The 23,794-nt window shown below is 32.0% G+C and overlaps 2 protein-coding genes across 3 annotated transcripts; one reads left to right on the plus strand and one right to left on the minus strand.

Moving 5' to 3' along the window:
- Positions 1–168: 168 nt before the first annotated feature.
- Dhx15 (DEAH-box helicase 15) lies at positions 169–10,662 on the minus strand. The gene is made up of 10 exons (XM_085201255.1): positions 10,497–10,662; positions 8,750–8,874; positions 6,998–8,150; positions 5,802–5,938; positions 5,444–5,581; positions 4,964–5,086; positions 4,557–4,656; positions 4,100–4,190; positions 3,662–3,824; positions 169–2,752 (listed from the first exon to the last, which is right to left on the minus strand). The coding sequence occupies exons 1-10, from the start codon at positions 10,544–10,546 to the stop codon at positions 2,625–2,627; spliced, it is 2,208 nt and encodes a 735-aa protein (XP_085057381.1). The 5' UTR covers positions 10,547–10,662; the 3' UTR covers positions 169–2,624.
- A 461-nt stretch (positions 10,663–11,123) lies between these two features.
- On the plus strand, positions 11,124–23,738 carry LOC146530452 (suppressor of cytokine signaling 5-like). 2 transcript variants are annotated; one of them, XM_085200114.1, is made up of 12 exons: positions 11,124–11,265; positions 13,854–13,929; positions 14,340–14,436; positions 15,643–15,744; positions 16,229–16,299; positions 16,855–16,924; positions 17,381–17,456; positions 17,567–17,659; positions 18,199–18,313; positions 18,911–19,089; positions 19,366–19,486; positions 20,244–23,738. In XM_085200114.1, exons 2-12 carry the CDS (start codon positions 13,905–13,907, stop codon positions 20,357–20,359), a joined length of 1,065 nt encoding a protein of 354 aa, XP_085056240.1. In that variant the 5' UTR covers positions 11,124–11,265; positions 13,854–13,904; the 3' UTR covers positions 20,360–23,738. The 2 variants fall into 2 exon arrangements, with proteins under 2 accessions (XP_085056240.1, XP_085056241.1); XM_085200115.1 differs by having other exon boundaries at positions 19,369–19,486.
- The last annotated feature ends 56 nt before the right edge of the window (positions 23,739–23,794 follow it).

A 23,794-nucleotide genomic window follows, 5' to 3' on the forward strand; every position in this document is an offset into this window, starting at 1 on the left:
CTCTTGAAAGAAATATTTTTCAACGAAAAAAAACTGACTTCAACCAGATCTCATAATCCCCCATTTATGTTTCTAAAAATAAGTTGGAAAAAACAAGAAATAACAAAGAAATCCACTTCAAAGAGAACCTAATCAAAAAAGGTATACTAATAATAAAGGAAAACCTTATTTCTTATATAATATTTAATCCACATACACTGCGCTATCACTTAGCTCCATACAAAATCTAGATATGACAGATCAAGTATGTATATTTTCGATACTATTGTTTGCATTTGAAATTCTTTTACACTTTATGACATAAAATACAAGTATCTAATATACATGTTTTTTATAAAAAACTATAATAGAGAAATAATAATAAAAAAGTTTTAACGTAAAACTATGAACTAAATATACAGTTATAGATGTTTAACACATTATATTACTTTGACATATATTTATATTCATTACAATAATTATTTTTATCTTTCCGTTCCTTTTTAATAAATTTGAAACAAAAAAATCTTATTATTTCACTATTATAATAATTCCTTATACATATGTATTATTATGTTTTTACATAACAATTATGTTTTAAAATTTAGGTAGAAACTAGGAAACTGCAACTGCAAAAATAAAAAAAAATACATCCAAATCTATCACTATCTAGATTATTTGCACAAAAGTCTACATTTAATTTCGATTTAGCACAAAATCTAGGTATAACTGGATTTTTTACAGATTTTTTTAACTGTTAGCTCGTAATCTTTTATACAGGTTTTTCAATAATATATTATTTAAAAAAATATGTTATAGATTTGGACAGCATCAGAATTTGAAACCGCACCTGTAGAAACAAAATCAAGGCATATTGGAATAAATAAAATTTTATAGTATCCTTGACACATTTTTTTCCTTTGTATGAAAAAAAAGACCTTTTCAATTTTCTTTACCTTTATGTTATCAAAATTAACATATATCTATTAAAAGCTTTTTTTAACTATACATATAGTATAAAATAGATATATATATATATGTTTAAAATTTAAAAAAGAAACAAAGCTGCATCAATTCTCATATATCACCATACATATTAGCTAAAAACTGATAATAAAAAAGCCTACACTAACAATCTATAGAAATATAATTACCAATTTTCGAATTATGACACTTTCTTTATCGTATTACCTATATAGATATTACTCTGTTCCGCCACTGCCGTCAAATTTAAAACGTAGTGACTTAATATTAACTTCCTTCTTTTATTAAAAAAAATAACTTTAGTGAAAGTATATGGTGAAATAATCTCAGCGTTGAGTTACACCATTTAAATGTAAAAACAGACTGACTCAACACTTAGTTCTTTGCTCATTTTGCTATATTAAAAAAAAAACCAGCGTCCCAAACGCGGCTTTGCCCGCTACCAAAATTCGGCAGAAAGTGAGGAACAGATGTCTTAATACTAGGTTCCCACTGCCTACGTTACTGAATGCAGGATACAGCGAATTACACAAATTGTATCCTATATATTGTTTTGATGTATAAGCTAACAAAATTGAGACATAACAAGCTATATTACCGTAAAGTTACATAAAAAACCGTTCAGTTATTTTTGACAGTGAAAAACACATCAATCTTCATAAACTAGTTGTGAATGAAAAAGACAGTAATGAATTTATGTTATTCAAGGCGAGGAAGATACCAGAGTGTAAATATACTAAATCCGTTTTTGTCACAATTTTTTTATACAATTCGAAAGTGTAATAAAAAATACAAAATCAACCTATATTCTCATTTATATATTAGAAAATAAATTTATTGTATAATTTGCTCTTAGGTTGTTAACAGGTTTACACTCTAAGCAAAAAAAAAAATGGTTGTTAGAATGATTTAGAAAAATAGTTCTATGCTGTATGCCACCCACATATATTCTCTGCAAGATGTTTTCAAAGATGCAGGTATTATTACAGTTGCTTCCCAATTTGTATATTATAACATTCTCTTGGTTCAACAAAATATACATTGTCATAGCAAAAATAGTGACAGTCATACGATAGGAACGAGAAATAAAGATAAGCTTGTTACACCAAGTTTTCGCTTTCAAAAAGTTAATAAATCTTTTATGGGGCTGAGTATACGTGTATACAATAAAATTCCGCAGTGTATTCTTAGTTTGCCACTACCAAAATTTAAAATATCTGTAAAAAAAATTCTAACAAGTAAAGCTTATTTAGGGGATAAACATGTATGGAATTAATGTCTATTGAATGTAATGCAGGAGAGCTGCCAGCTAATGTAATGGTTGTACCATTGATTTTGAAAAGAGCAACTGTTGAGTTTCTTGCCGGCTCTTCTCAGCAGAACTACCTTCCAAACCGGTGGTAGCTTTTTATTCATATGTTCATTTGACGATTCAAAAGTGCTTATAATAATTGCCTATTTGAATAAAGAATATTTTGAATTTAAATTTATAGCAAGGTAGGCAGAAGGAACCTCGGATCCTAGTCACTCTGTTCCCATTACGACACTTTTCGCAATTCTCGAGCTTCTTGAACTTTCTAACAATATTATTAGTACGATATTTAAAAAAAACCTAGACAAAAACCCAGTTATACCTAAACCTAGATTGAAATACAGACATTTTAAAAGCCTTCTTGATAGGCTTTTGAATCTAGACGCGCCTGTAGCAGTTCCAATTGTCTTCGGGCCTCGCACTGTGGGAAGTTGTTCAGTTCGTAGTATTGAGGTGCTATTTTGAGGAGCCATTCCGCTGAAAAATTAAAGATAAAATGTAATATAAATATGAATAAATTATTATCAATAGCGTGTCCGCATATAGCATAGTGTAGGTAGAAAGAATCTAGTGTTAATACACTTTCTTTTCCGCCGAATTAGCGAGGTATTGCGTGTTGAGTGGCGGAACTCAACGCCGCGCTTTGCCTTCTTAACATTAGTATATAAATTATTCTTATGTTGGATTAAAAAATACTAATATCATTATCTTTATTCAATTTTGTTATAATACTGACTATAAATGGATTATATGTATGTATGTATGTGCATAGTGTATTGAGTGGCGGATTTTAACGCCGCCTTTTTTTCAGACATATTATGTTTTTTTTCTTATTTAACTATATTATATATAATTTTACATAAAACTAGACCAATAAAACACATAACAGTTATATTGACTCTCTCCACCACCAAAGCAACAATATAATATATTCTTATGCATTTACATAAATTGTTGTTCTAAGACCAATATGTAAAATCTTAGTTGGTTTGCGCAAAAAAAATTGTCAACAATTACATATACCATTAAATGTGACATTCTGAAGATGCAATTAATAAAAAAAAACTATTTCCCGCCATTTCTCAATTGTTTTTCAAGCAAGCAAAATGAACGTATTTGACGAAGAAATTCGGTACATTTTAAAATTTTATTACAAAAAGGTAAAAATGCGACGAACGCCGCGAATAAAATTTATGCATTTAACGGACCTAATGCGATATCAATAAGAGTAGCACAGATGTGGTTCGAGTGTTTCAAGTCTGGAAATTTTAGTGTGTAAAGATGAGGTTAAATATAATGAAATATTTTCCTTTGTACTTTGTACAATACAGAAATATTTTTCCTCAACCTAATATATTATATAAGTAACTAAAACAATCTACTCACGTTTAATATCAGTGACAGTTCTTATATAATTCTTGGTGGTCAATACAAATTCATTGTAAATGACCCAGTCTGGTTTGTGGTCCAAGCAGGTAGAGGGATGTAGCTGCACCACCTGGTTATCCTTGACTGTTAGGTAGTGACCCGTTCTCTCTAAGTGCGCCACCTGGAATATAGTGGGTTACATTTTTTATAATTTTTTTTTTGTTGTAGATTTATATTAGCAACATCATTATTTTCGTCATTAATAGAAAAGAAGCCTTTGTGGTACAGTGGCACACCGTTTGACTGTCAACGCGACGGTTGTGAGTTCGATTCTCACTTGGGAGAATTAATTATTTTCATTTACTTGCTTTAGTAACAAGACTAGGCAGCATTTTTAAGTGAATAAGTTTATAACACCAGAATCGAACCAGCTCCTTGAGTCTATAAACAACATACCTGCATAAAGAATCCATTGACGAGTGCCTTCCTTATATTTATATAATAGTCTTTACTTGTGAATTCTGTACTTGTTCTTTTTAAATTAAATCTGAAACAAAAATTAAATTTGTTAATATAATGTCATTATTTTTAAATAAATTGTGGATGTTACATGCCGGGGCCACCCGGCCCCATAACATCCAGTGACTGTAAATGCGGCGATTATGGGTTTGATTCCAAATTGTGATATGAAATTATAAACACAAATTGAAAATATCTATACTGAATACAAGTACAGTTTTGTGTGACAAAATCCCCTATTTTTAAAGCAGATGTTTAAAATGATATCATGGTCATTGTTATAACTGACAACCCTGAAATAACTTGTGGGGATATTTAATTTTGTCCATCTTGCCACAAAGTATCTAGTGTCTCAAAACGGGCGTAAAAACATAGTGCCCGTAGCATCACTAACCTATCCATAATCCTGCTGAGTTGCTGGCGAACATTATCTCCGGATTTTAGCGATCTGTAGTTAATAAAGTTGTCGTAGCACCAGTGTGGGTCCTCCATGTCTGCAATTGTATATAGAAAATTATGTTAAAGTTAAATTGAAGAATTCGGTACTATTATGATTTGACCCGTTACTATTAGCGAGCCATCGTAAATGTTAAGTTTGTCAAAATATATCCCGCGCTCTTGTCTATCCTTTTGTCCCAAAATGTTAAAAATGTTATTTTTTAATTTATACAAATTAAAAAATCAAATAGGAAAAAACACACGCATCTTATAAAGGTTCCTTTTTTACTTACAAGGTATGGAACCCTAAATATATATATATTTATTAAGTCCACAGTCCATAAAGAAAGTAACATAACTCACTCTGTTTAAAGGCGTGATAAACATTCAACAAAGTAAGGTGGTCGCCGTCGATATGTGCAAATCTCATTTTAGCTTCATCTGCAGCTTTTCTTGCCTCGTTGGGACGCACAAAGCATTGTGGCACTGAAATTATTAAATAGTTAATTAGATTAAAATTAAGATGTTTCAATTTTAGAATAATTAATTTATTTCTATGGACGTTGCCCCAGGACACAAGCGTACGACTGTAAACGCAATGGTTGTGGGTTCGATTTCCACTCAGGGAATTAAATATTTCTTGTTTTCATTTCCTCGCTCTGGTGGCACGGTGGCAAACCACGGCGTTGAGCTATACGAAATGCTTTTTGAATTGGGCGGAAAGTTGGGAACGGAATTGTATTAATGGGCATGCAGTGTCTTAATACTAGGTTCCCAGGTTGCCTCTGCATTACTCTCTAGGAAACTTAACGTCATAATTAGATAATGCTGCAAAAAACGTACCACTCAACATGGCAGTAATGGATAATATCTCATTGGAACAGTTGTGGTTGCAGCTGGCTATCAACATTTTGGCCAACTGAGGGTCGAGGGGAAATTCCGCCATGACAGCGCCCAAGTCTGTCAAGTTGCCGTCGTCATCTGAAAAATTGAAAAAAATTGTGTAAAAATTATACTAGTTTTGTTAGTTATCGTTATCAAAAATCGCGATGATTCTATTTTATAAACAAATTGCAAATAGCACAATTCAATGTTTATTTTTTTTTAGTTGTGCACACTACATAATATGTTAATTTTGTGTTACCTTTACGCTCTATACTGCACATACAAAATATAAACTCGTAAACACTTCAGTACATACCCAAGGCAGCCAAGTAATTCAGCAATTCCAACGCCCTCATCAAGGTCTCGGGCGCGGGCGGGTCCATGAAGTCAAAGTGCACCAGATCATCGATGCCCAGCTTCTTCAACTGCAAAACTACAGATCCTAAGTTTGATCTGCGAATGTGAAAGAGAAATGCGGTCGCCGTTAGATTTTGACGCTTCAGGCACCTACAAGCTGTATTCCGCATATAGCAGGACAGGCTGAGGGAAAATAGTGTCAAGACACCGCATTCCCCATGGTTGGGTGTTGAAAGTCAACGCTGCACCTTGGCTTGCTTGAGAGGAGGAACCGACTATAATAATAAATTTCTCCGAGTGGGAATCGAACCCACATGTTAACAGTCACATGTGCCTTTGATAGATATATATATTTTTTTTATCTTCACGCATTTTTTAAATAAAGCAGGATAAGCAGAAAAAAATCTAGACCCTCCAGCTCCCCACTTTCCAATCTCAATATGATTTACTAGAGCAAGAAAAAAAAATTAAATGTAATGCCTTAAATGGGAATCAAACACTAAAAACTACACAGCACTCTCAGCACTTGCTTGATGTGTTACAATAATATTATTTTAAAGTCTTGATTATTTTAGTTTATGACTTAATGGCATTTAGCATATTATTAGTGCAGGTATTCAAGCTGTGACCATTATTTACCATATACATTAATTATACAAATGCAAACATTATAAGGATATATAGAAAAAACCATGATAAATTACCCTTTTTTCTTCATATAAAAAAATGGAATCGAACCCACAGTCCATCTTACTGATCAGTACGAATTTTGTTTTGTCTATTAAAAAACTTTGTTCCATTCATAAAATATGAATATTAAAAAATAATCAGCTTCACTCTGTATCCCACCACACAGCAAGGTAGGCAGAGGAAACCACAATGTTAAGACACTCCATTCCCTAATTTCTGCCGAATTCTGGAGGCATTGCGTGTTGAGTGGCACAACTCAATGCCGCGCTTTGCCTCTACACCAGAGCGAAGAAATGGAAATACAAACGTAAATAAATATTAAATTTTATATAATCCATTTTAATCACATATGAAAAAAATACAACAATTGAATAGAGTAATTTGTCATCAGATCCTCTCTTCTATCCAAAAAAACTTAACATAATAAATTAAAAAAAAAAAGAAAGTTAAACACCACTATGTCACCTCAGAATCTCAGGATATGTATTATCCTGCATTTCATTCTTGTATGCCTTTTCTGTATATAGCCTGAAGCATTTCCCTGGTCTTGTTCTCCCAGCTCTTCCAGCCCTTTGCTGAGCCGAAGCCTTACTTATCGGAGACACCAGCAATGATTCCACACGAATCCTTGGATTATACACTTTTTGTTTGGAAAATCCTGTATCTATTACAAACACTACACCATCTATTGTCAGGGAAGTCTCCGCTATGTTTGTTGAAACCACCACTTTTCGTCCTATCGCCCCATTAGCTCTGTTAGGAGGAGCTGGCTCAAATATTCTTTGTTGTAAATTAGGGGGTAATGTTGAATACAGTGGTATGCACTTTAGTTCCCCCACATCTGGCCCCAAATTGTCAATCTCCCTCTTAATTCTCTTACAGGCATCCTCTATCTCTTCCTGACCAGTCAAAAATAGAAGGATATCACCAGCTATCTCTTCACAAATGTGTATTTGTATCACAGTCCTGATTGCCGCTTCCAAATAGTCCCTCTCAGGTTGAGGAGTGTAAAATATTTCTACAGGATGTGTTCTTCCGGGAACATTCATCAAGGGAGCATTATCGAAATACTGCTGGAACTTCCCAGCATCTAATGTGGCAGACATAATAACTAATTTCAAATCTGTGCGTTGTTTTATAACTTCTTTTAGGACACCCATGAGAATGTCTGTAGCTAACGTCCTTTCGTGGGCTTCGTCAAGTAAAATAACTCGGTACTGTTCCAACATGGGATCCGACATGGCTTCTCTAAGCAACATACCGTCTGTCATATATTTGAGGACTGTTTGGGGTCCAGAGCAGTCTTCGAAACGGATGCTGTAACCAACTTGCTGTCCGAGAGCTACATCCATCTCTTCCGCCACTCTCTGTGCAACCGACATGGCGGCTACCCTTCTAGGCTGAGTACAGGCAACCCCTAAAGACTTCCCAGCTGTGACTGCTGAAAATTCGACACACCACTGTGGTATTTGCGTGGTTTTCCCTGAACCTGTTTCACCGACTAGCACTACACACTGATGGGTGTTAAGAAGTCTCATAAAGTCATTTTTGTATTCCCATACTGGGAGGCCTAGACGACGTCGTAGTAATTCATGATAGCGGGACGAATGGGGAAGGCCTGAAAAAACAAAATTGTTTTTCAAAATAAATAATTATCTTTTTAGTTACGCGCTGTGTCCTGTATATAGCAGGGTAGGCACAGGATACTAGTTTTAAGACACCCTGTTGCCCATGCACTGACCAATTTTTCGAGACATTGTGTGTTATGGAAGTCAATGTCACGCTTTGTCTTTTTATCAGATTGTTGAGATGAAAATAAATCACTCTTTTGTGGAAATCATACCCACAACAGTATATTGAATTCAGTATAATGATTAGGCTTAAAGAAATAAATTTACATACATTAATTCTCATACATATATCTCATTTTAAGGGTTTGTAAACACTTATTTACCTTAAAAATATTTTTTCTGTTATTTTATGAAGAAATTGAAGAATTGATTTCTATCCTATTATAATTTTAACAATTTGGATTAGATATATTTGTCAGTTTAATGAATTTAATTTATCTCTCCACACCCATTGATATCTTCACAATATATAAAAAGTTATGAAATATTTTGAAACCATATTGACTAATACATACACACACAATTTCAAATAGTCAGTGTAATATTATGCAAAAATCTTTTGCATCACTCAAAAATATCAATATACCTGTATACTGATTAACACCAGGCATGCTGGTCGCAGTTGGTGGTGGTGCATTGCCTAGGGTAGCTACAGCATCTGATGTTTCCCCACTATTACCAGATTTAGCTGCCGCTGCTGCTTTTTCCTCTCTATAAAATAATTTAATGGTATTTAATATAAATGTTATGTATCTCATAAAATAATTATTTGTATGATAAAACTTTAACAAATTAAACAGGATAGGCTAAAAAGATCTAGACAATTACAGACATTGCATATTAGCTGGTGGAACTCAATATGGTGGTTTGTCTGTTTGTATTGTACCAGAGCCGAGGCATGAACATAATTAAAATATAGGCTTCTCCTCCTCTGATGGGAGCGATAGAGGCAGAGATTAATTATTAATAATAAGACATTGTGTAACTACGACAGGATGATGTCAAGATTATCTATCTACACATATGATAAAACTGTAACTCATCGCTGTCTGTACATGGACGATATAAGTGAAAATCTATTATTGAAAGCAATTGCCAATGTAATAGAACTCAAAAGTGATTTTAAATTTTTTGTCTGTTTGTTCAGTGTGTTTGTGCATGCTAATCTCAATAATGTATTTTGGCTAACTTTCCTTAACATTTGGTATTAGTTTTAATTGAATTGATTAATAAATAAAAAAGTTATGTCAATATAGAGTATTGCATACAACCATATTTCTATAAATGAGTGTTTTATTAATTTGGCTGTAACTTTGGTTTTTTAATGTATGTACATATACTATTTTTAATGTGATTGAATAACATTTTATTAGATGATAAAAGTAATCCTGGTGAGAAAAAAATTATTATTGAGGTAAAAATCAGCTGAAGAAGTGGGTGGGCAGCTAGTATATATTTTTTCATTGATATTAGTAAATATTTACAGTCACAAAATATAATTTATTATAATTTGTAACTAAAGTATTACCATGATTCCTAATCACATCAACAATAGTATAACAAATTAAGTGTGAATTTACGATAAATGCTAGGTTAGAAACGGTAAACTAAGCTTTCATATAAGCAGCATTTATTTTTTTTCTAAAAATTATTAAAATAATTATTTAAATTATTTAAATAATTTTGACTTTATTAAACTATATGACTTTTCCATTCTAGAAATATTCAAACAATGAATAAATAAATGAAGCTGTTATTTTGTGTGCGGCGTTGAACTCCGCCGCATCACGCAACTGTTTTGAAATTTGGGCGGAGCGTGGCAAACGGAGTGTACCATTAGGTTCCCTTTACCTATTCTTCTAGATGGAATACGGTATGAAGCTAAAGAAAGAATAAATAAATGAACCTAATATACTTTGGATAAACGCAAGGCATTCTTAATTAATTATTAAATGCAAGTGTTTTAGCCGCAATCATATGTAACTAGATTTTGACTCATTACAATATGTTACTAATTTCTTAGCATAAATAATTTAATATTGCCTTATAAATGCTGACAAGTCACTTCATGCGGTTAAAAATGAAGCACGTTTACTGAATGTTTTTAAAGAAATGCAAAAAACACGTTGTTAGCTAAATGTAAATACACACGCACGCACGGGTTTTATTTTTTTTGGTAAGAAGTATAAATTTAAGACCAGTTATTGTGTACAATAGATCACTTAAGATATTTTACTTAGGCTTGAAATGAAAATTGGAAAACAAAGGAAATATGATTGTTACTTTGGCATGTTTTCCAAAATTTACATAAATGCATAAAATGAACAGTATACCTTTTTTTCTTAATAAACGGATCCATCACTTCAATCCTTCGTTTAGACATTATATCAACTAACACATATAACAACAAAATAATATAACACAAGAAAATGTCCCGAATTATCAATAAAACGAGGCAGCTAACAAAATGGCGACTGTGCGGTATACAATTTATGATACAGGTAACACATTACACAAATATACATGGCAGATAGAAATATTAGGGGAAATGTACTACCGTACTGTATAATAAATTTTGTACCTATTCTAATATATAAAAAGAGTAAATTTTTATTTCTTTGTGTAATTTATAATAAATTACAAAAATAAAATCATAATTTAAAAAGTACTCAAGACTGTTTGATATATTTTTTACTTTCGTTTTAGCTTTATTTATCTAATATACTCAAATTATTAATGTAAAAAAACTTTGGTATATATTTATATATATAGTACCGTTACCACGTTAAATTACGTAGTCGTTCCGTAAAATGGAACGTTGATGAAATCTCAAACAAAAATGTCACCGACAAAGTAAATTGCGTATTATGGCTGCGTGCTATTTATTATTACATTGTATAATTATTTGATGTAAATGTGTATATAACGTTTTGTCTAGTGTCGATAAATAATGTAAAATATTAAATACGACATTTAAGACTTCCTCTTCAGTGCTTTAAAGTGTTAATTGGAAATGAACGAAAGATATAAATAGTTGAAATATATTGTGTAATTATCTCGAAAACGACTTTTACTGGAGTAAATTATAAAAAGAAATAAGACGTAAGTAAAGTTATCTATTTATCGCTTTATCTCAATGCATGGGTTTGGATGGATCATAGCCATTTCAAGATGGCTGCCATTGATTTTCTATGATTTGTTTATTTTCTTCTCAATATTATACATACATACTAAATTTTATCTATTAAATTTAGTTTTACTTAAATAATATTAATGAAATATAAATTTGTATATAACAAGTTCATTTGAACTGATTCAATATGATGTCATTTAAGGTTGTTGAACCTGTCACAACATGTCCCAAATAGGTAAATGTATGCTACAATATTTTTTTCTTGCTATTATATATATGATGATATTAAATAATAATATTTAAGTGCAATAAGTAGTTAAATTTTTCAATATTATTCCACATTTAATATGTCAACCTAGTTTAGTTTTGCTGTGACACTTTTCTCTCACTAATTAGTAGTAAATTTCTGTCACTAATAGATAGGAAATAGATAATTCTAGTTTTATTGAAAATATTGAGAATCTATTAAAACATTTTCTGAACATTAAAAAAATTGGAAATTTTGAAATATGTAAACATAAAGATATTAATAACAAAAAATAAGTGGTGACTAGCGTCTAAAAATTAACAATTTACCTTGCTGTTTGTACTTGATCTCTAAGAAATGCAGGTTCAAGTTTCACATTCATATATTACTTAAGTTTTTCAGAATATTTTCTTCTTCTTATTGTTTCATTAACATCAAATAACACTATATTATATGTCAAAATACCAATAACATAAAGTTTTACTTTTTGACAAAGTGTTTCTTACAAATATATAAAAAAATATTAAATTAAAATATATATATATAATATTATTAAAATTCTGTCTAGGCTTAAATAGAATGGTTGTGAGTTTAATTCGCACTTGAGGGAATAAATTATTTTCAAATACTCTGATGAGACATATGTGGTTTTGAGGACCCTCAATAAAATACAATGCCTCAACTCATGCAAAAAGTGGAGAAAGAAGTTTCTTGATACAAGGCTGTATATAGGATATAGCATGTAGCTGCATTATTTAATAACAATTTATATTCATATGGGACACAATTAACAAAATAATTTATAAGTTTTTTTTCTTTTATAAAATCTATGTAATATTGATATAAAATATTAAAATTATTGCGGTACATGTTCCCTTGATATTTTTAATTCAGTTCAATCATGAGTTTCTGCAACATTAGGTTGCATTTGACTCATCATACAGTTCAATGTAACTAATTAATTTGTTGCTAATTGATTCTAATTGTTCCAATTTAGTTCTCCATCAAGCTGTAACCTATTTTTAGTATGTTGTAGGAAAAGTATTGCATATAGATGTATGACTTTAGTTTTTTTTATAATAGTTTAGGGTTAACCAGCATATTATCTTGTGGTCATATTGAAATAACTAAGACTGGTGTACAACACATGAGATAATATTGACCACAGAAACAGTTAGTGATGATGGTTATGGCTATAGAATTTAGAATGTTGATAGACATATTTTATATCTCTCTATATCTCTATTTTTTTTTTACAATAAATAAGTAATGTGGTGGAACTTAATGCTGTGCATTATTTTGTTACTGTTTTTTATACTTGGTAGCTAACTTTTTTCCCAAGCTTTTCCTTTCCTTTTGCATGGCAGAGGAGGCACAGGAATATGCACTCTATAATTTAAATAGATATTTAACTATATACATATAATTGTAAGTTTATTTCCTCTAAAAGATGATTTTGTCTACAAATTATTAATTAATTTATAATGTCAGAATAATACAATGTTTTAATTATCATCACTTTAGATGAGAATTACATCATATTTATATTTAGATTAAATACACATATGTGTACTGTTGCAGACCATCTCAAAATAATGTAAGTTAAAATTAAGTTTGTTTTTGTTATAATCTATATACATATAAAAGGAGAAGCTCTTACTCAATGTGGTATAGACACACAGAATTAACCGCTGATGGTAGAAATGTGAAATTTGGACATGTGTTCATACATTTTTTAAAAGTGAAGCACGGGCACTTTTGACAGTGAGCTACTGTGTTGCAGGTAGGTATCTTTAATTTGTGGTCTTTTGTGAGTAAAATTTCTGCGGTACTGGGCACCATCACACCATGGTGGGGTGGACATGGCCTACCTAGCCTCTTCTATTCTTACATTGATGTACATAAACATGTTTTTGAGTTATTTATTAATAGGTAAGTGTTTGTTATGTTGATGTGAAACTATGGAATAAAATCTAAGAATCTTAATCTGACTTTACACTTGTAATAATTGTATCATCGTGAAACTTGGCAGTTATATGTAGTTTAATTGACAATACAATAATATGATATCATGAGCTGGTCTGATGATGGAGTCAGGGCCTGAATAGTGGAACACTTTAATTACTAAACCACTCAAGCTTAGGATCATATAGTCTGTAGCTCTGAGCATATAATAGCACTTGTAGAATATCGTATTTTCTTAACTATATAATCATTAACTAACAAGCAAAGTCTCAAAAATGAAAGGAAAGTGGAGAATAAAGTATCTTAATTTAAAACTATATGACGATTTTTTTTTCTTTGTTCTAGATGGTAGTTCGCTGGGCGAACCACGCATAGTTAGGCAAGTAACAATAGACAATGGGTCAACAAACATCAAGGAAAAGTAAGTAATTTTTTAAAATACTTATTATTTTTAACATGCCAATGAGACCGTAGTGGCGTAGTGTCTCAAAAATTGGTCGGAAAACGGGTAATGGGGTGTCTTAAAACTTGTTTCCTTCTGTCTACCCAGTTACATACAGTGCGTGTCAGTAAACGCGATGGCTGTGGGTTCGATCTCCACCAGATGTCATACCCTCCTTCTGGCAAGACAAAGTACAGCGTGTATAAGTATGATACGACGCATTCAGCATACGACGCATGTGCAACAAACGGATCAATCGAGGCATATCCTAGATTACTTATAGGTATTCTAGGTATGAGTACATCCTAATGACTGGACTGTAGTAATACAAAATGGAACATTTGTATAAATATATGTAGTATATTCCATTAGAAAATATATATTTTTAGGCGGAGAGTGCACATGTGGGTGCGGCGCTTGGGAGAGGCGGAGATACGCTGAATCACCGAGCAGTGTCCACCGGTACGTCAGCGCTGTTACTGACAGGTAAGTTACTTGTTATATCGTCAACTGCATATAGCCTCCAATATATCTATACTTATAAAACTCTTCCGCACCAAAAGAACTGCTCCCGTTTGCTAAATTATAAAGTCCACCACAAACTACTTCATTACTACGAATGCTAGGTCTAAGTCTCAAATTTTGCATGGACCTCACTCATAGGACGTAGGTACTCATGGAGACAGAAATTAATAATATCGTAGTTTACGCAGGCGAAGCCGCGGGCGGGCCGCTAGTACAATTTATGTACAAATAGTAAAATGACGATGGCTATATGATTAAATAAAAGATAAGTTTTCATAATTTGGTACAATTTTTTTTCCCCTCACGCATCTTCCTTGTAGGTATGCGGAGAACACTTGTGGCAAAATACTATTTTCTCCCTGAGAATAGTGGAATGGTCATGGTGGAATGGTATAAATGTGCCACTGTAAACACGACAGATTGTGTGTTCGATATCCACTCGAAAAAAAGGAAACATTTAATTATTTCACTTCTGTGTTAACGAGGCAAAGCGAGGCGTTGAGATTCGCCTCTCAACACGCAATACCTCCAGAATTCGGCGGAAAGTGGGGAATGTATTTTCTTAAGGTTCTCTCTGCCTATCCCGATACGTGCGGGAAACAGCGTGAAGCTGATTTAATTTAGTTGTTTTTACACTGTACATAACTTTTATACACTTATTTAAAAGTTGAAACCTAGTTCGCCCCCTAATTTTTATATAATGTGACAGGCAATTAAGATGACCTCCTTATCTTTAAGAGATAAGGGGGTCAGATCGGGATCATTTTAATTAAAATTACATTAATTTGATTGTTTTATCATATATTTAATTTGAATTAAAATATTTTTGTTTTTGATACGACGTTATTTAAAAAAAAATGTATATACATTAATATGTAATGATTATGGACATTAGCTCTTACGACACTTATATTTAAGTATATGACTAGTAAATATTCAGGATATGAAATGTCAATTTTGAAGCTTAGGTACATGAATGAATTTAAAGTGTGAATTTGGAAATATGATTTTCTTAGTGTCTCGCTTATGAGGATCTACTGTTAAAACACCGTTGTCCAATTTCTGCCGATTTCAGGAGGAGGAAACTTTGCGTGTTGAGTGGCGAAACTCAACATCGCACTTTCCCTCGTACCCAGAGCGAGAGATTAAATATATAATTGCTTGCAGATGGAGTGGGAGAGAATGCGCGTGCAGAAGGCGTAGATGGCGCCGGCCTGCCTGCGTGTGCACGGCGTACAGGCGGGTCAGCGACGCGTGCCACGATGATAGGTATGACTAAAAATATATATATTTTTTTAAATTTCACGCTGTATCCCGTATATTGCAGGATAGAAATCACTCCGTTCCCCCCGCGCCGCCGAATTTTGCGAGATATTGCGTGCTGAGTTTAGTATTTTTAGTACAAATTAAATTTTTAAAATATTTTAAAATTAAAGTAACAATTTTTTTTTGAAGTTATTACAGCCAGTGTAAACAGGATGCCAGTGAGTTCAGTCCCTAACATTATTTTCATATGTGAGGATAAGTCACTCTGTTCTCCCCGTTTTGTTTCGGAAATAATTTTAGAATATAAAAAGACCATTCCCTCTCCCCTTCCTTCAGTAAAAATTTAACCTATAGCTAAAAATTTAGTTTGGCATGTCTAATTTACGCCACGGGGGTATTTAAAAGTAAAAATATTTATTTTGTCCAGGTACCTATTTTTTATTTTTACTCATCGACGACATTTGTGTGATAATCAATATTTTTTTAGACTGGCAGCGGTCCTGACACTGGGCGCTAGTGATCTAAGGAGGGAATTAGACGCCATTGTCATCAACACAGGTAAGTTTATATGTTTTTAATTAAAACTCGACTCTTGTGCCACACTAAGAGGTGACGATTAGCTTTTAATTGTAATTAAATTATCAATATTACAAGGACGATATTAAAGAAAATTCTTAAAGCTAAGTGTATTGGCTTGTAAATCTCCTAAATTAAAGCTGTTTTTGTTTAAGCTTCACTCTGTATTTCGCACATAGCAGTGTAGTGTTAAGACACTAGGTTTCCAGGTTCCCTTTGCTTACGGATGGAACGGACTTAATGAGAACGGAGTTAATTAATTCTAGAAGCATTGCGTGTTTAGTGGTAGAACTCAACCCCGCGCTTTGCCTGGTTACCAGGGCGAGAAAAAGAAAATATTAATTATTTTATACCCTCCAGTGGGAATTAAATCCACAACCGTCGCATTAACAGTCGCACAATTCCCTGCGCCACGACTGGCCTATATTATATACATATATTTATTGAAAAAAAAAATAGTTTATTTAAAATACTTATTACTTTTTTCAATTTCTGTTACTAGTTTTTAATGAATCATAATTGTTTTCTTCTTTTCAGAAAGTGACAATAACAGAGAGAACGGTGAGCCAACGGCGGAGGTTTATGTGCTGTCAGTGGCTACTAGGAAGTAAGTGTATTTTGTAGTGCCATCCATAGCTAACTTCAGTGCGGCCACAACTCCGAGACCGTACTGTAGATGATTTTTTTATGTGATCTATGTATTGTATGTATATTTATGTCTTATTAATGCTGCTAAATCTGTTTTATGTTATTATGTTCTCACTTTTTTATATCATTCAAAACTGTAAAAGTCAAAATACAAAATCGACCTTTGTTTTCTTTTAAATAGTAGAGAATATAAATCTATTGTCAGAATTGCAAAAGCTTTTTGATAATATATGTATACTCATAGTTTTTTTAAATACATATTCTGTATGTCTTGATAATTTGTCAAAAAATCTGCCAACAACCTGTTTACACTAAGCCGACGATATTCCGAGTTCTCGATGTAATAAACAGTAGGATAGTAATGTCCCACATTTAGCAATATCTGTACTCTAAATGTATTTTTTCTCATTTTTAGTGACGGCGAACCTTCTCAAGAGGGCCGGAGGACAGAATTGGCTCAAGCCAATGACCCCTCTATACGACGATTTCAGGTTTAATATATTTCTATATTAATATTATAAAGCTGAAGATAGTGGATGGTTGTTTGTTCGTTCATTATCTTACGCTGCCCATTAATTAATATTTAAATTTTTGTTTACAGGTGGTCTGCGGTGGTGAGCTCCGCGCATTGTTGTTCAGAACGCCGCCGCTCGCACATCAGTCGATAACTCCACCCACCACTGTACATACGCAGGTAAGGGGTTTAAATTCTCTACTCCATTGGGGGTTCTATTGATTTTAGTGATAATAGTGACAAAATAGTGATTTCACGATTTGTTGTAGTAGTTCTTCTTAGAGAATGATAGATATATTATAATAACTTATATTATTTCGTTATATCTAAATCATATTTAAAGACAAGTTAAACTTGAAAATTTATCATTTTGTTGTTTTTATTTCCCTTAGTCTTAAATCCTTGAGATCCTTCCTTTTGTTTTTAATAAAAATCATAAATTTGGGATTTAAGTTAAACTTTGTTCTTTTAGTCATATTAGGGAGCGGGTATTCATTCAATTACAGCTTGTAAGGGGGACCCAAAAAAAAAGATTAAAAAAATCCCAGAGGCGCGTAATCTGAAAGGGTTGGAAACACCTGCCTTAAAATAAAGCCAGTGTTACTTCACAGTAACAAAATTCAAAATACACATTGACTATGTTTTATCATATATTAATTAATTTATATTAAAAAATGTATGGTATCATACATAAAATATATTATTATTTGTTATTCCAGGTGGACTACAAACATTGTCTAGTGCCAGACCTGCAAGAGATCACGGCCTGCTCGTTCTATTGGGGCAAGATGGACAGATATGAGGCTGAAAGGCTACTGGATAATAAACCAGAAGGTATTTCATAGTTTTAAATTTGTATTACAAGTGCACATATGCATAGGAATAAAATAACACTAAGAAAATGTGGAAATATCTCAACAAAACACTTGTTATATTTACTAATGCGCGTGTTCATGGAGTTTGTATCGATTTTCATGTGGATAACAGTCCGGCGTTATTACGGCGCCGTAATGACCTAACATTCACAACGTGCCTATATAGTGATTATGTGTAAACTCTAAGGAGTCCCGATTTATCAACGGCCTACTTAAATCGTCGAAATCCCTGTATGTTGGTTGACCTGGCTTGTTTTTAATACTATAGTGCACGTATAACATTCAAACTACCCTCAATAACGACAAACCTCAATTGTTTCCATCATAATTACACAAAATACTAAGAAATCATCGTTCAGTTTTCAATTTTTATTACCATGTACTTCGAAAAGTATAAAAGATATATAAATACTTGTTTTAACATTATTGTTGGATATTTGTACAATTGACAATGATAATAGTTAAATTTTTTCACTCACTTTATATAACGCCACATAATAGTCATACTTTCTATGGAGTTTCACACTGCAGTTAAATTTTTTTTTCCACTCCCCAGGCACGTTCCTCCTCCGCGATTCGGCCCAGGAGGAGCACCTATTCTCGGTGTCGTTCCGCAAGTACGGGCGCTCACTCCACGCGCGCATAGAACACTATCAGCACCGCTTCAGCTTCGATTCCCACGACCCCGCGGTCTTTGCCGCCAACACTGTCACGGGATTGATTGAGCATTATAAGGTGGTTCTTCTTTTTTTTTCGTTTTTTTTGAGCATGGGTAAGGTAGGTATAGGAATGGCGACCAACAGAAAAGAAATGGCGTGAAACTGCGGGAAGAATAACGAAAGCCACAAACGTGACTATACTAATGAACGATTATAGCCTGCGTTCCCTATGGATGAGTGCACACAACCAATGAAAGTGAGCCCTTAAACTCCATATACATCTTCGTTTCCCATGGAACCCACACCAAACCCCCTATAAACAAGAGCACAAATAACAAATTTGACCTTTCAGCAGGACCCCGCGTGCGTGATGTTCTTCGAGCCCATGCTGACCGCCCCGCTGCCGAGGACGGCCCCATTCGGCTTGCAGCAGCTGGCTCGGGCGGTCATTGTGTCGCGCGTGAGCTACGATGGTGTGTATGTTGGTTGTTAATGTGTCAAGGCCCGCTGTGTTGAGTAAACGCCTCTCAACTTGTGTCTCAAATTTTGGTAGAGAGTGGAATGATTTGGTACTAGGTTTTCTCTGCTTACTCTCTTATAGGCTAGATGTAGCGTGAATCTAATGTTTGATAAAACAAAATTTGGTGTTAAGTTTTGCAATTCATCAGTTTAGTTTGACTATTTTACAACTTTAACTTGGAATCATTTTTAAATTAATCAACTTAGCTAAAAATAAAAAACATATACAAGACATTTTTTGTAGATCATTTAATTTCCTACAAGAATATAATATATTGGTTTTTATATCGATTCTGAAAATTTAATCACAACAAAATTTCAAATGAAAAATACAAAATTCTTCTTGTTATTTATATGAGAAATCGAAAATCGCGATAAGACACCTCTTAAAATAAAATTAAGAGCTATCCTTTTGACATACGTATTTTTTTTGGTGTCCACAACAATATTTTCACTATCATTTTATTTTTTGGCCCACCCTAATATAAGTAAAGTACGGACGAGTCGTGGCCGCGGATAAGTTAGCTGTAGCTAGCTACATTGTAATTCTGGATTTTTTCTTAATTTTGATTATTTTCTTCCCGAGTACAAATGCGTAATAAAACCGAAAACGTAACTTCGGGGCGGCCGGGACATATCAACCGTACTGTAGCTTGGTTATATTAACAATTTTACATTATATATATATATAACACTCGATAACCTCCACAGGTGTAGAGCAACTACCGCTACCTGCGCGTCTTCGAGCTTACCTAAAGGAATACCACTACAGGCAGCGGGTTCGAGTCCGCCGTCTCGAACCGGACGCGTACGAACAGCAAATATAGCCAGCGATGTGGCGCGATTATGCGCTAACAATGATAATTATGTATCTTATACTGGCCTTCATTCGAGTGTACTTTGGTGGAAACTAGTGTCGTGAAGTGGTTGCTCATCGATTTGTTGATTTTGACAATTGCCTTTTTGAAGGTTAGGTTTTGTTCTTTTAGTTTTTTTTTCTTGGAAAAATTAAATTTATGAGCAGTAGCGCATATTTTTTGTTTTGGTGGACTTAGGATGGATTCAAGCATTTATAGGACAGTGGAATGTCCTATTTTTTGTGTTATTGGAAATTATATTAATAGTTAATTCAATTATTATGAAAAATATCTTTAAAGTTTCTCACTAATAAACTATTGCTTGTAATATTAACAAATACACATTTAATATTGTTCTTTAATAAATAATCAATCTGGGTTTAAAATTGATAAATTGCAATTTGGAATTGAATCTGCTAGCCTCGATTATTAATCTTTCAATAATAAGCTACATAGAGGGTAGCACTGCGTTTGATTCATTATTGTGTAAAAAAAATCACATTACATATATAACTAAATAACTATAAGTGGGGAACGACGTGTCTTAACACTAGGTTCCCTCAGCCTACTCTGCTGTGTGCGGGATACAGCGTGAAGCTGACATATAGAACTACTTATGTAAAAAAAAAACATTATTTAAAAAAAACAATATTATAAAAGGTCAGTCTTGTAAACAAAACTACAATTTCACGGCCGATCTATTCTACTAAGAGGTAGTCTCAAACTGCTATAAGTATTATTATTTATATTAAATGTAAATGTTGGGCCAATATTGCCAATGTTGGTGAACACTGTACTAATATTGTTTGTCTAGATTATACAGGTGGTTATTAAAGTGTAATTTTCGAAACATTGCGTTCTGAGTGGCTCAATGTCGCTCTTTGTATTGCTACCAGTGTGAGGAAAGACAATAATTCATTCTTCAAGTGGGAATCGAATTCACAACCATCGCATTTACAGTCATACAGCCTTAATATGTGAGTTTTAAACATATAAACAAATGTAATTGTATATTGAAAAAAAAAATTAGATTGTATATATTTAAGGTTGTGATTTCTTCCTAGGACAATAATGTATAAAATTACTTAAATAATTTGTCATTGGCTTATAAGATATCTTTTATCTGTGTTAAAAAAAATTGAAGAAAACCTTTGTCTTAAATGTAAATTTTCAAATACATTTATACATTTTAATGAACACCATGTATAGTATTAGTAAATATAATGGACAAAATGAGTTGCCCGTTGGTATATTGGCCAATATTAATAAGTAGAATAATATTCAATGTAAATACAAATATACTATAGGTAAAATTGATAATTGGTCAAATTAAAAAGTTAAAGCAATTTTAACTAATAAATGTTATTCTATACAAAATACAGAAAATTATATTAAAAAGTATACAAAAATTTAATTAAGAAATGCAAGTGTTTGTCCTACCGCGTTAAATTTTTTACATGTTTTTAAATATTATTATTTTTATGGTCTTTACCATAATTTAATTGGTCTATTCAATATAGAAGATAACTTATCATCTATGCAGTGCAGCTTCTAAAATTGACCTTTCAATTTGACCATTTATTATTATAATTGTTAAATGTATATAGAATTAAATTATATTATATATTGACCTTAACATGTATATTATTAGTTTTTTTATTATTAATAAAAAATATTTTAGTTGTGTCTAAAAATATATGTGTTACGGTTGTGGGTTCGAGTCCCGGTGCGTACGGAATTAGTGTTGTAGTCGAAATTTTAATGTAATTTAGCCTAAATTGTAAATATTACATATTTTTCTAATATTTTTTTTCTGTGTTAAAAAAATGATCTATTTTTCGAAAGTATTAGGCGGTCTTTATTTTTATTTATACTTATTATATTATAATTATATAAAAAATATTTATCCTATTTTTAAGTAAAGTGTAAACATTACTGCTTATAACATTTTTTTTATTGTTAATTACAAAAAGGCAAAGGCAGTATTTTGGTCTGTTGTCAACTTGTCTCTCACAAGTCTGATTCCTGAGTTTCAATGGTGCTTTTCATTTATAAAATTATATATATATATTTTGATTTATATACTATTTATATTTATTTGGTATGATTGAAAGGTAGTATTTGGACAGAATGTTGTATTTTTCTTAAATAATGTTTTTTTGTTTATATCTATAGAACAATCAACAACCATCTTGGGAATTTAATGATAAGCAATTTTTTTATTACAAGTGCATAAATAGCATTTAATTTTTTTGAATTTGTCGGATCTTTAAGCCTTTTACCTTTGGATCAATCGTTTTTTTTAAGAAATTATCTGCATACAAAAATGTCCAAATGTTTTTGTCTTTGTGATTTTCCTCGAAACTAACTAGAAGATGGTCCTAAACTATGAATATTTATTATTATAATATATATTTATATTTTGTTATATTATTATTTTATATTTATATATGAATAAAGTATTATTATTCTACTTAATTGTAATATAAACATAAAAGTACTCAAATATGAAATAGAAATAAGATATTGTATAATTCAACATGGCGTCAAATTAGTTGAAGTTTGTAAGTTTTTTTGATAATGAATTGAGTCTAGATTGCGGGCAACGAAAGAAGCTTCAGAGTTGTTTTGCCCCCAATGTTCGCGCATTTTATGGGTAAATTAATTTTTTGTGGAACAAATTGGAATTTTCACCATTTTCTCGACTTTTTTTCTAATTTATAGTTCAATGTGCTATAAAGCGTAAATATTTAGCAAACTGTCAACTACCCTACTTCATTTATACCTTGAAATAACATGTAATTGAAATATACTAGAGATTCAAATATAAATAGTTTTCTTCTAAACTACAGATAATATTAAGGATATTTTTTTTATCTGTTCCATATTTTTTATTTTGGGCCTATTAAATTGTTTTATTTTAATTTACTTTTTTTAAAAGTAAAATAAATAATTTGCTTCTAACTGAATGTATAGCGTGTTCTTTTTAAAATTAATATTTTTTGTAAAATTTCAGTTTGAAAAATATTTATTTATGATGTATGGATATTTCTTTAATTTGTTAGATACAGTCAGTTCATGTTAAGGAAAAAAACAAAATTGAACTTTGGTAATAAATTTATAATGAAGAGATTGAGAGCGCTGTACGTTCAGTGGAAGATATTTTTGTGGTTGTTAAATAAATTTTGGGATAATTTGTGTAACTAACTGTAAGCCTTATCTTTAAGTATAATTGTGGTTTCTTTTGTATAATTTTGTATAATATGTGTACTATTTACTATATTAAGAGTGTAACCGCGCGAAGCGTACAAATTATATTGAAAAATCAATAAATAAATGTATTTTAAAACTAGTTTTTTATTTTATTTCAAATAAAAATTATAATTTTCAACCGAAACAAAATTT

Source organism: Heliconius melpomene, chromosome 17, assembly GCF_056956725.1.
Source record: "Heliconius melpomene rosina isolate 202511_hmr_F chromosome 17, ASM5695672v1, whole genome shotgun sequence".
NCBI lineage: Eukaryota > Metazoa > Arthropoda > Insecta > Lepidoptera > Nymphalidae > Heliconius > Heliconius melpomene.

Bases quoted from the DNA above. Each gene is read 5' to 3' on its own strand.
- LOC146530452 (XM_085200114.1), top strand. From the start codon at position 13,905: ATGGGTCAACAAACATCAAGGAAAA. The intron at 15,745-16,228 runs GTATGACTAAAA...ATATTTTTTTAG, and splicing joins GACGCGTGCCACGATGATAG to ACTGGCAGCGGTCCTGACAC. The intron at 19,090-19,365 runs GTGGTTCTTCTT...TTGACCTTTCAG, and splicing joins GATTGATTGAGCATTATAAG to CAGGACCCCGCGTGCGTGAT.
- Dhx15 (XM_085201255.1), bottom strand. From the start codon at position 10,546: ATGTCTAAACGAAGGATTGAAGTGATGGATCCGTTTATTAAGAAAAAA. The intron at 5,939-6,997 runs GTGACATAGTGG...TCACATTCGCAG, and splicing joins ACATATCCTGAGATTCTGAG to ATCAAACTTAGGATCTGTAG. The intron at 5,087-5,443 runs GTACGTTTTTTG...TAATAATTTCAG, and splicing joins CATTACTGCCATGTTGAGTG to TGCCACAATGCTTTGTGCGT.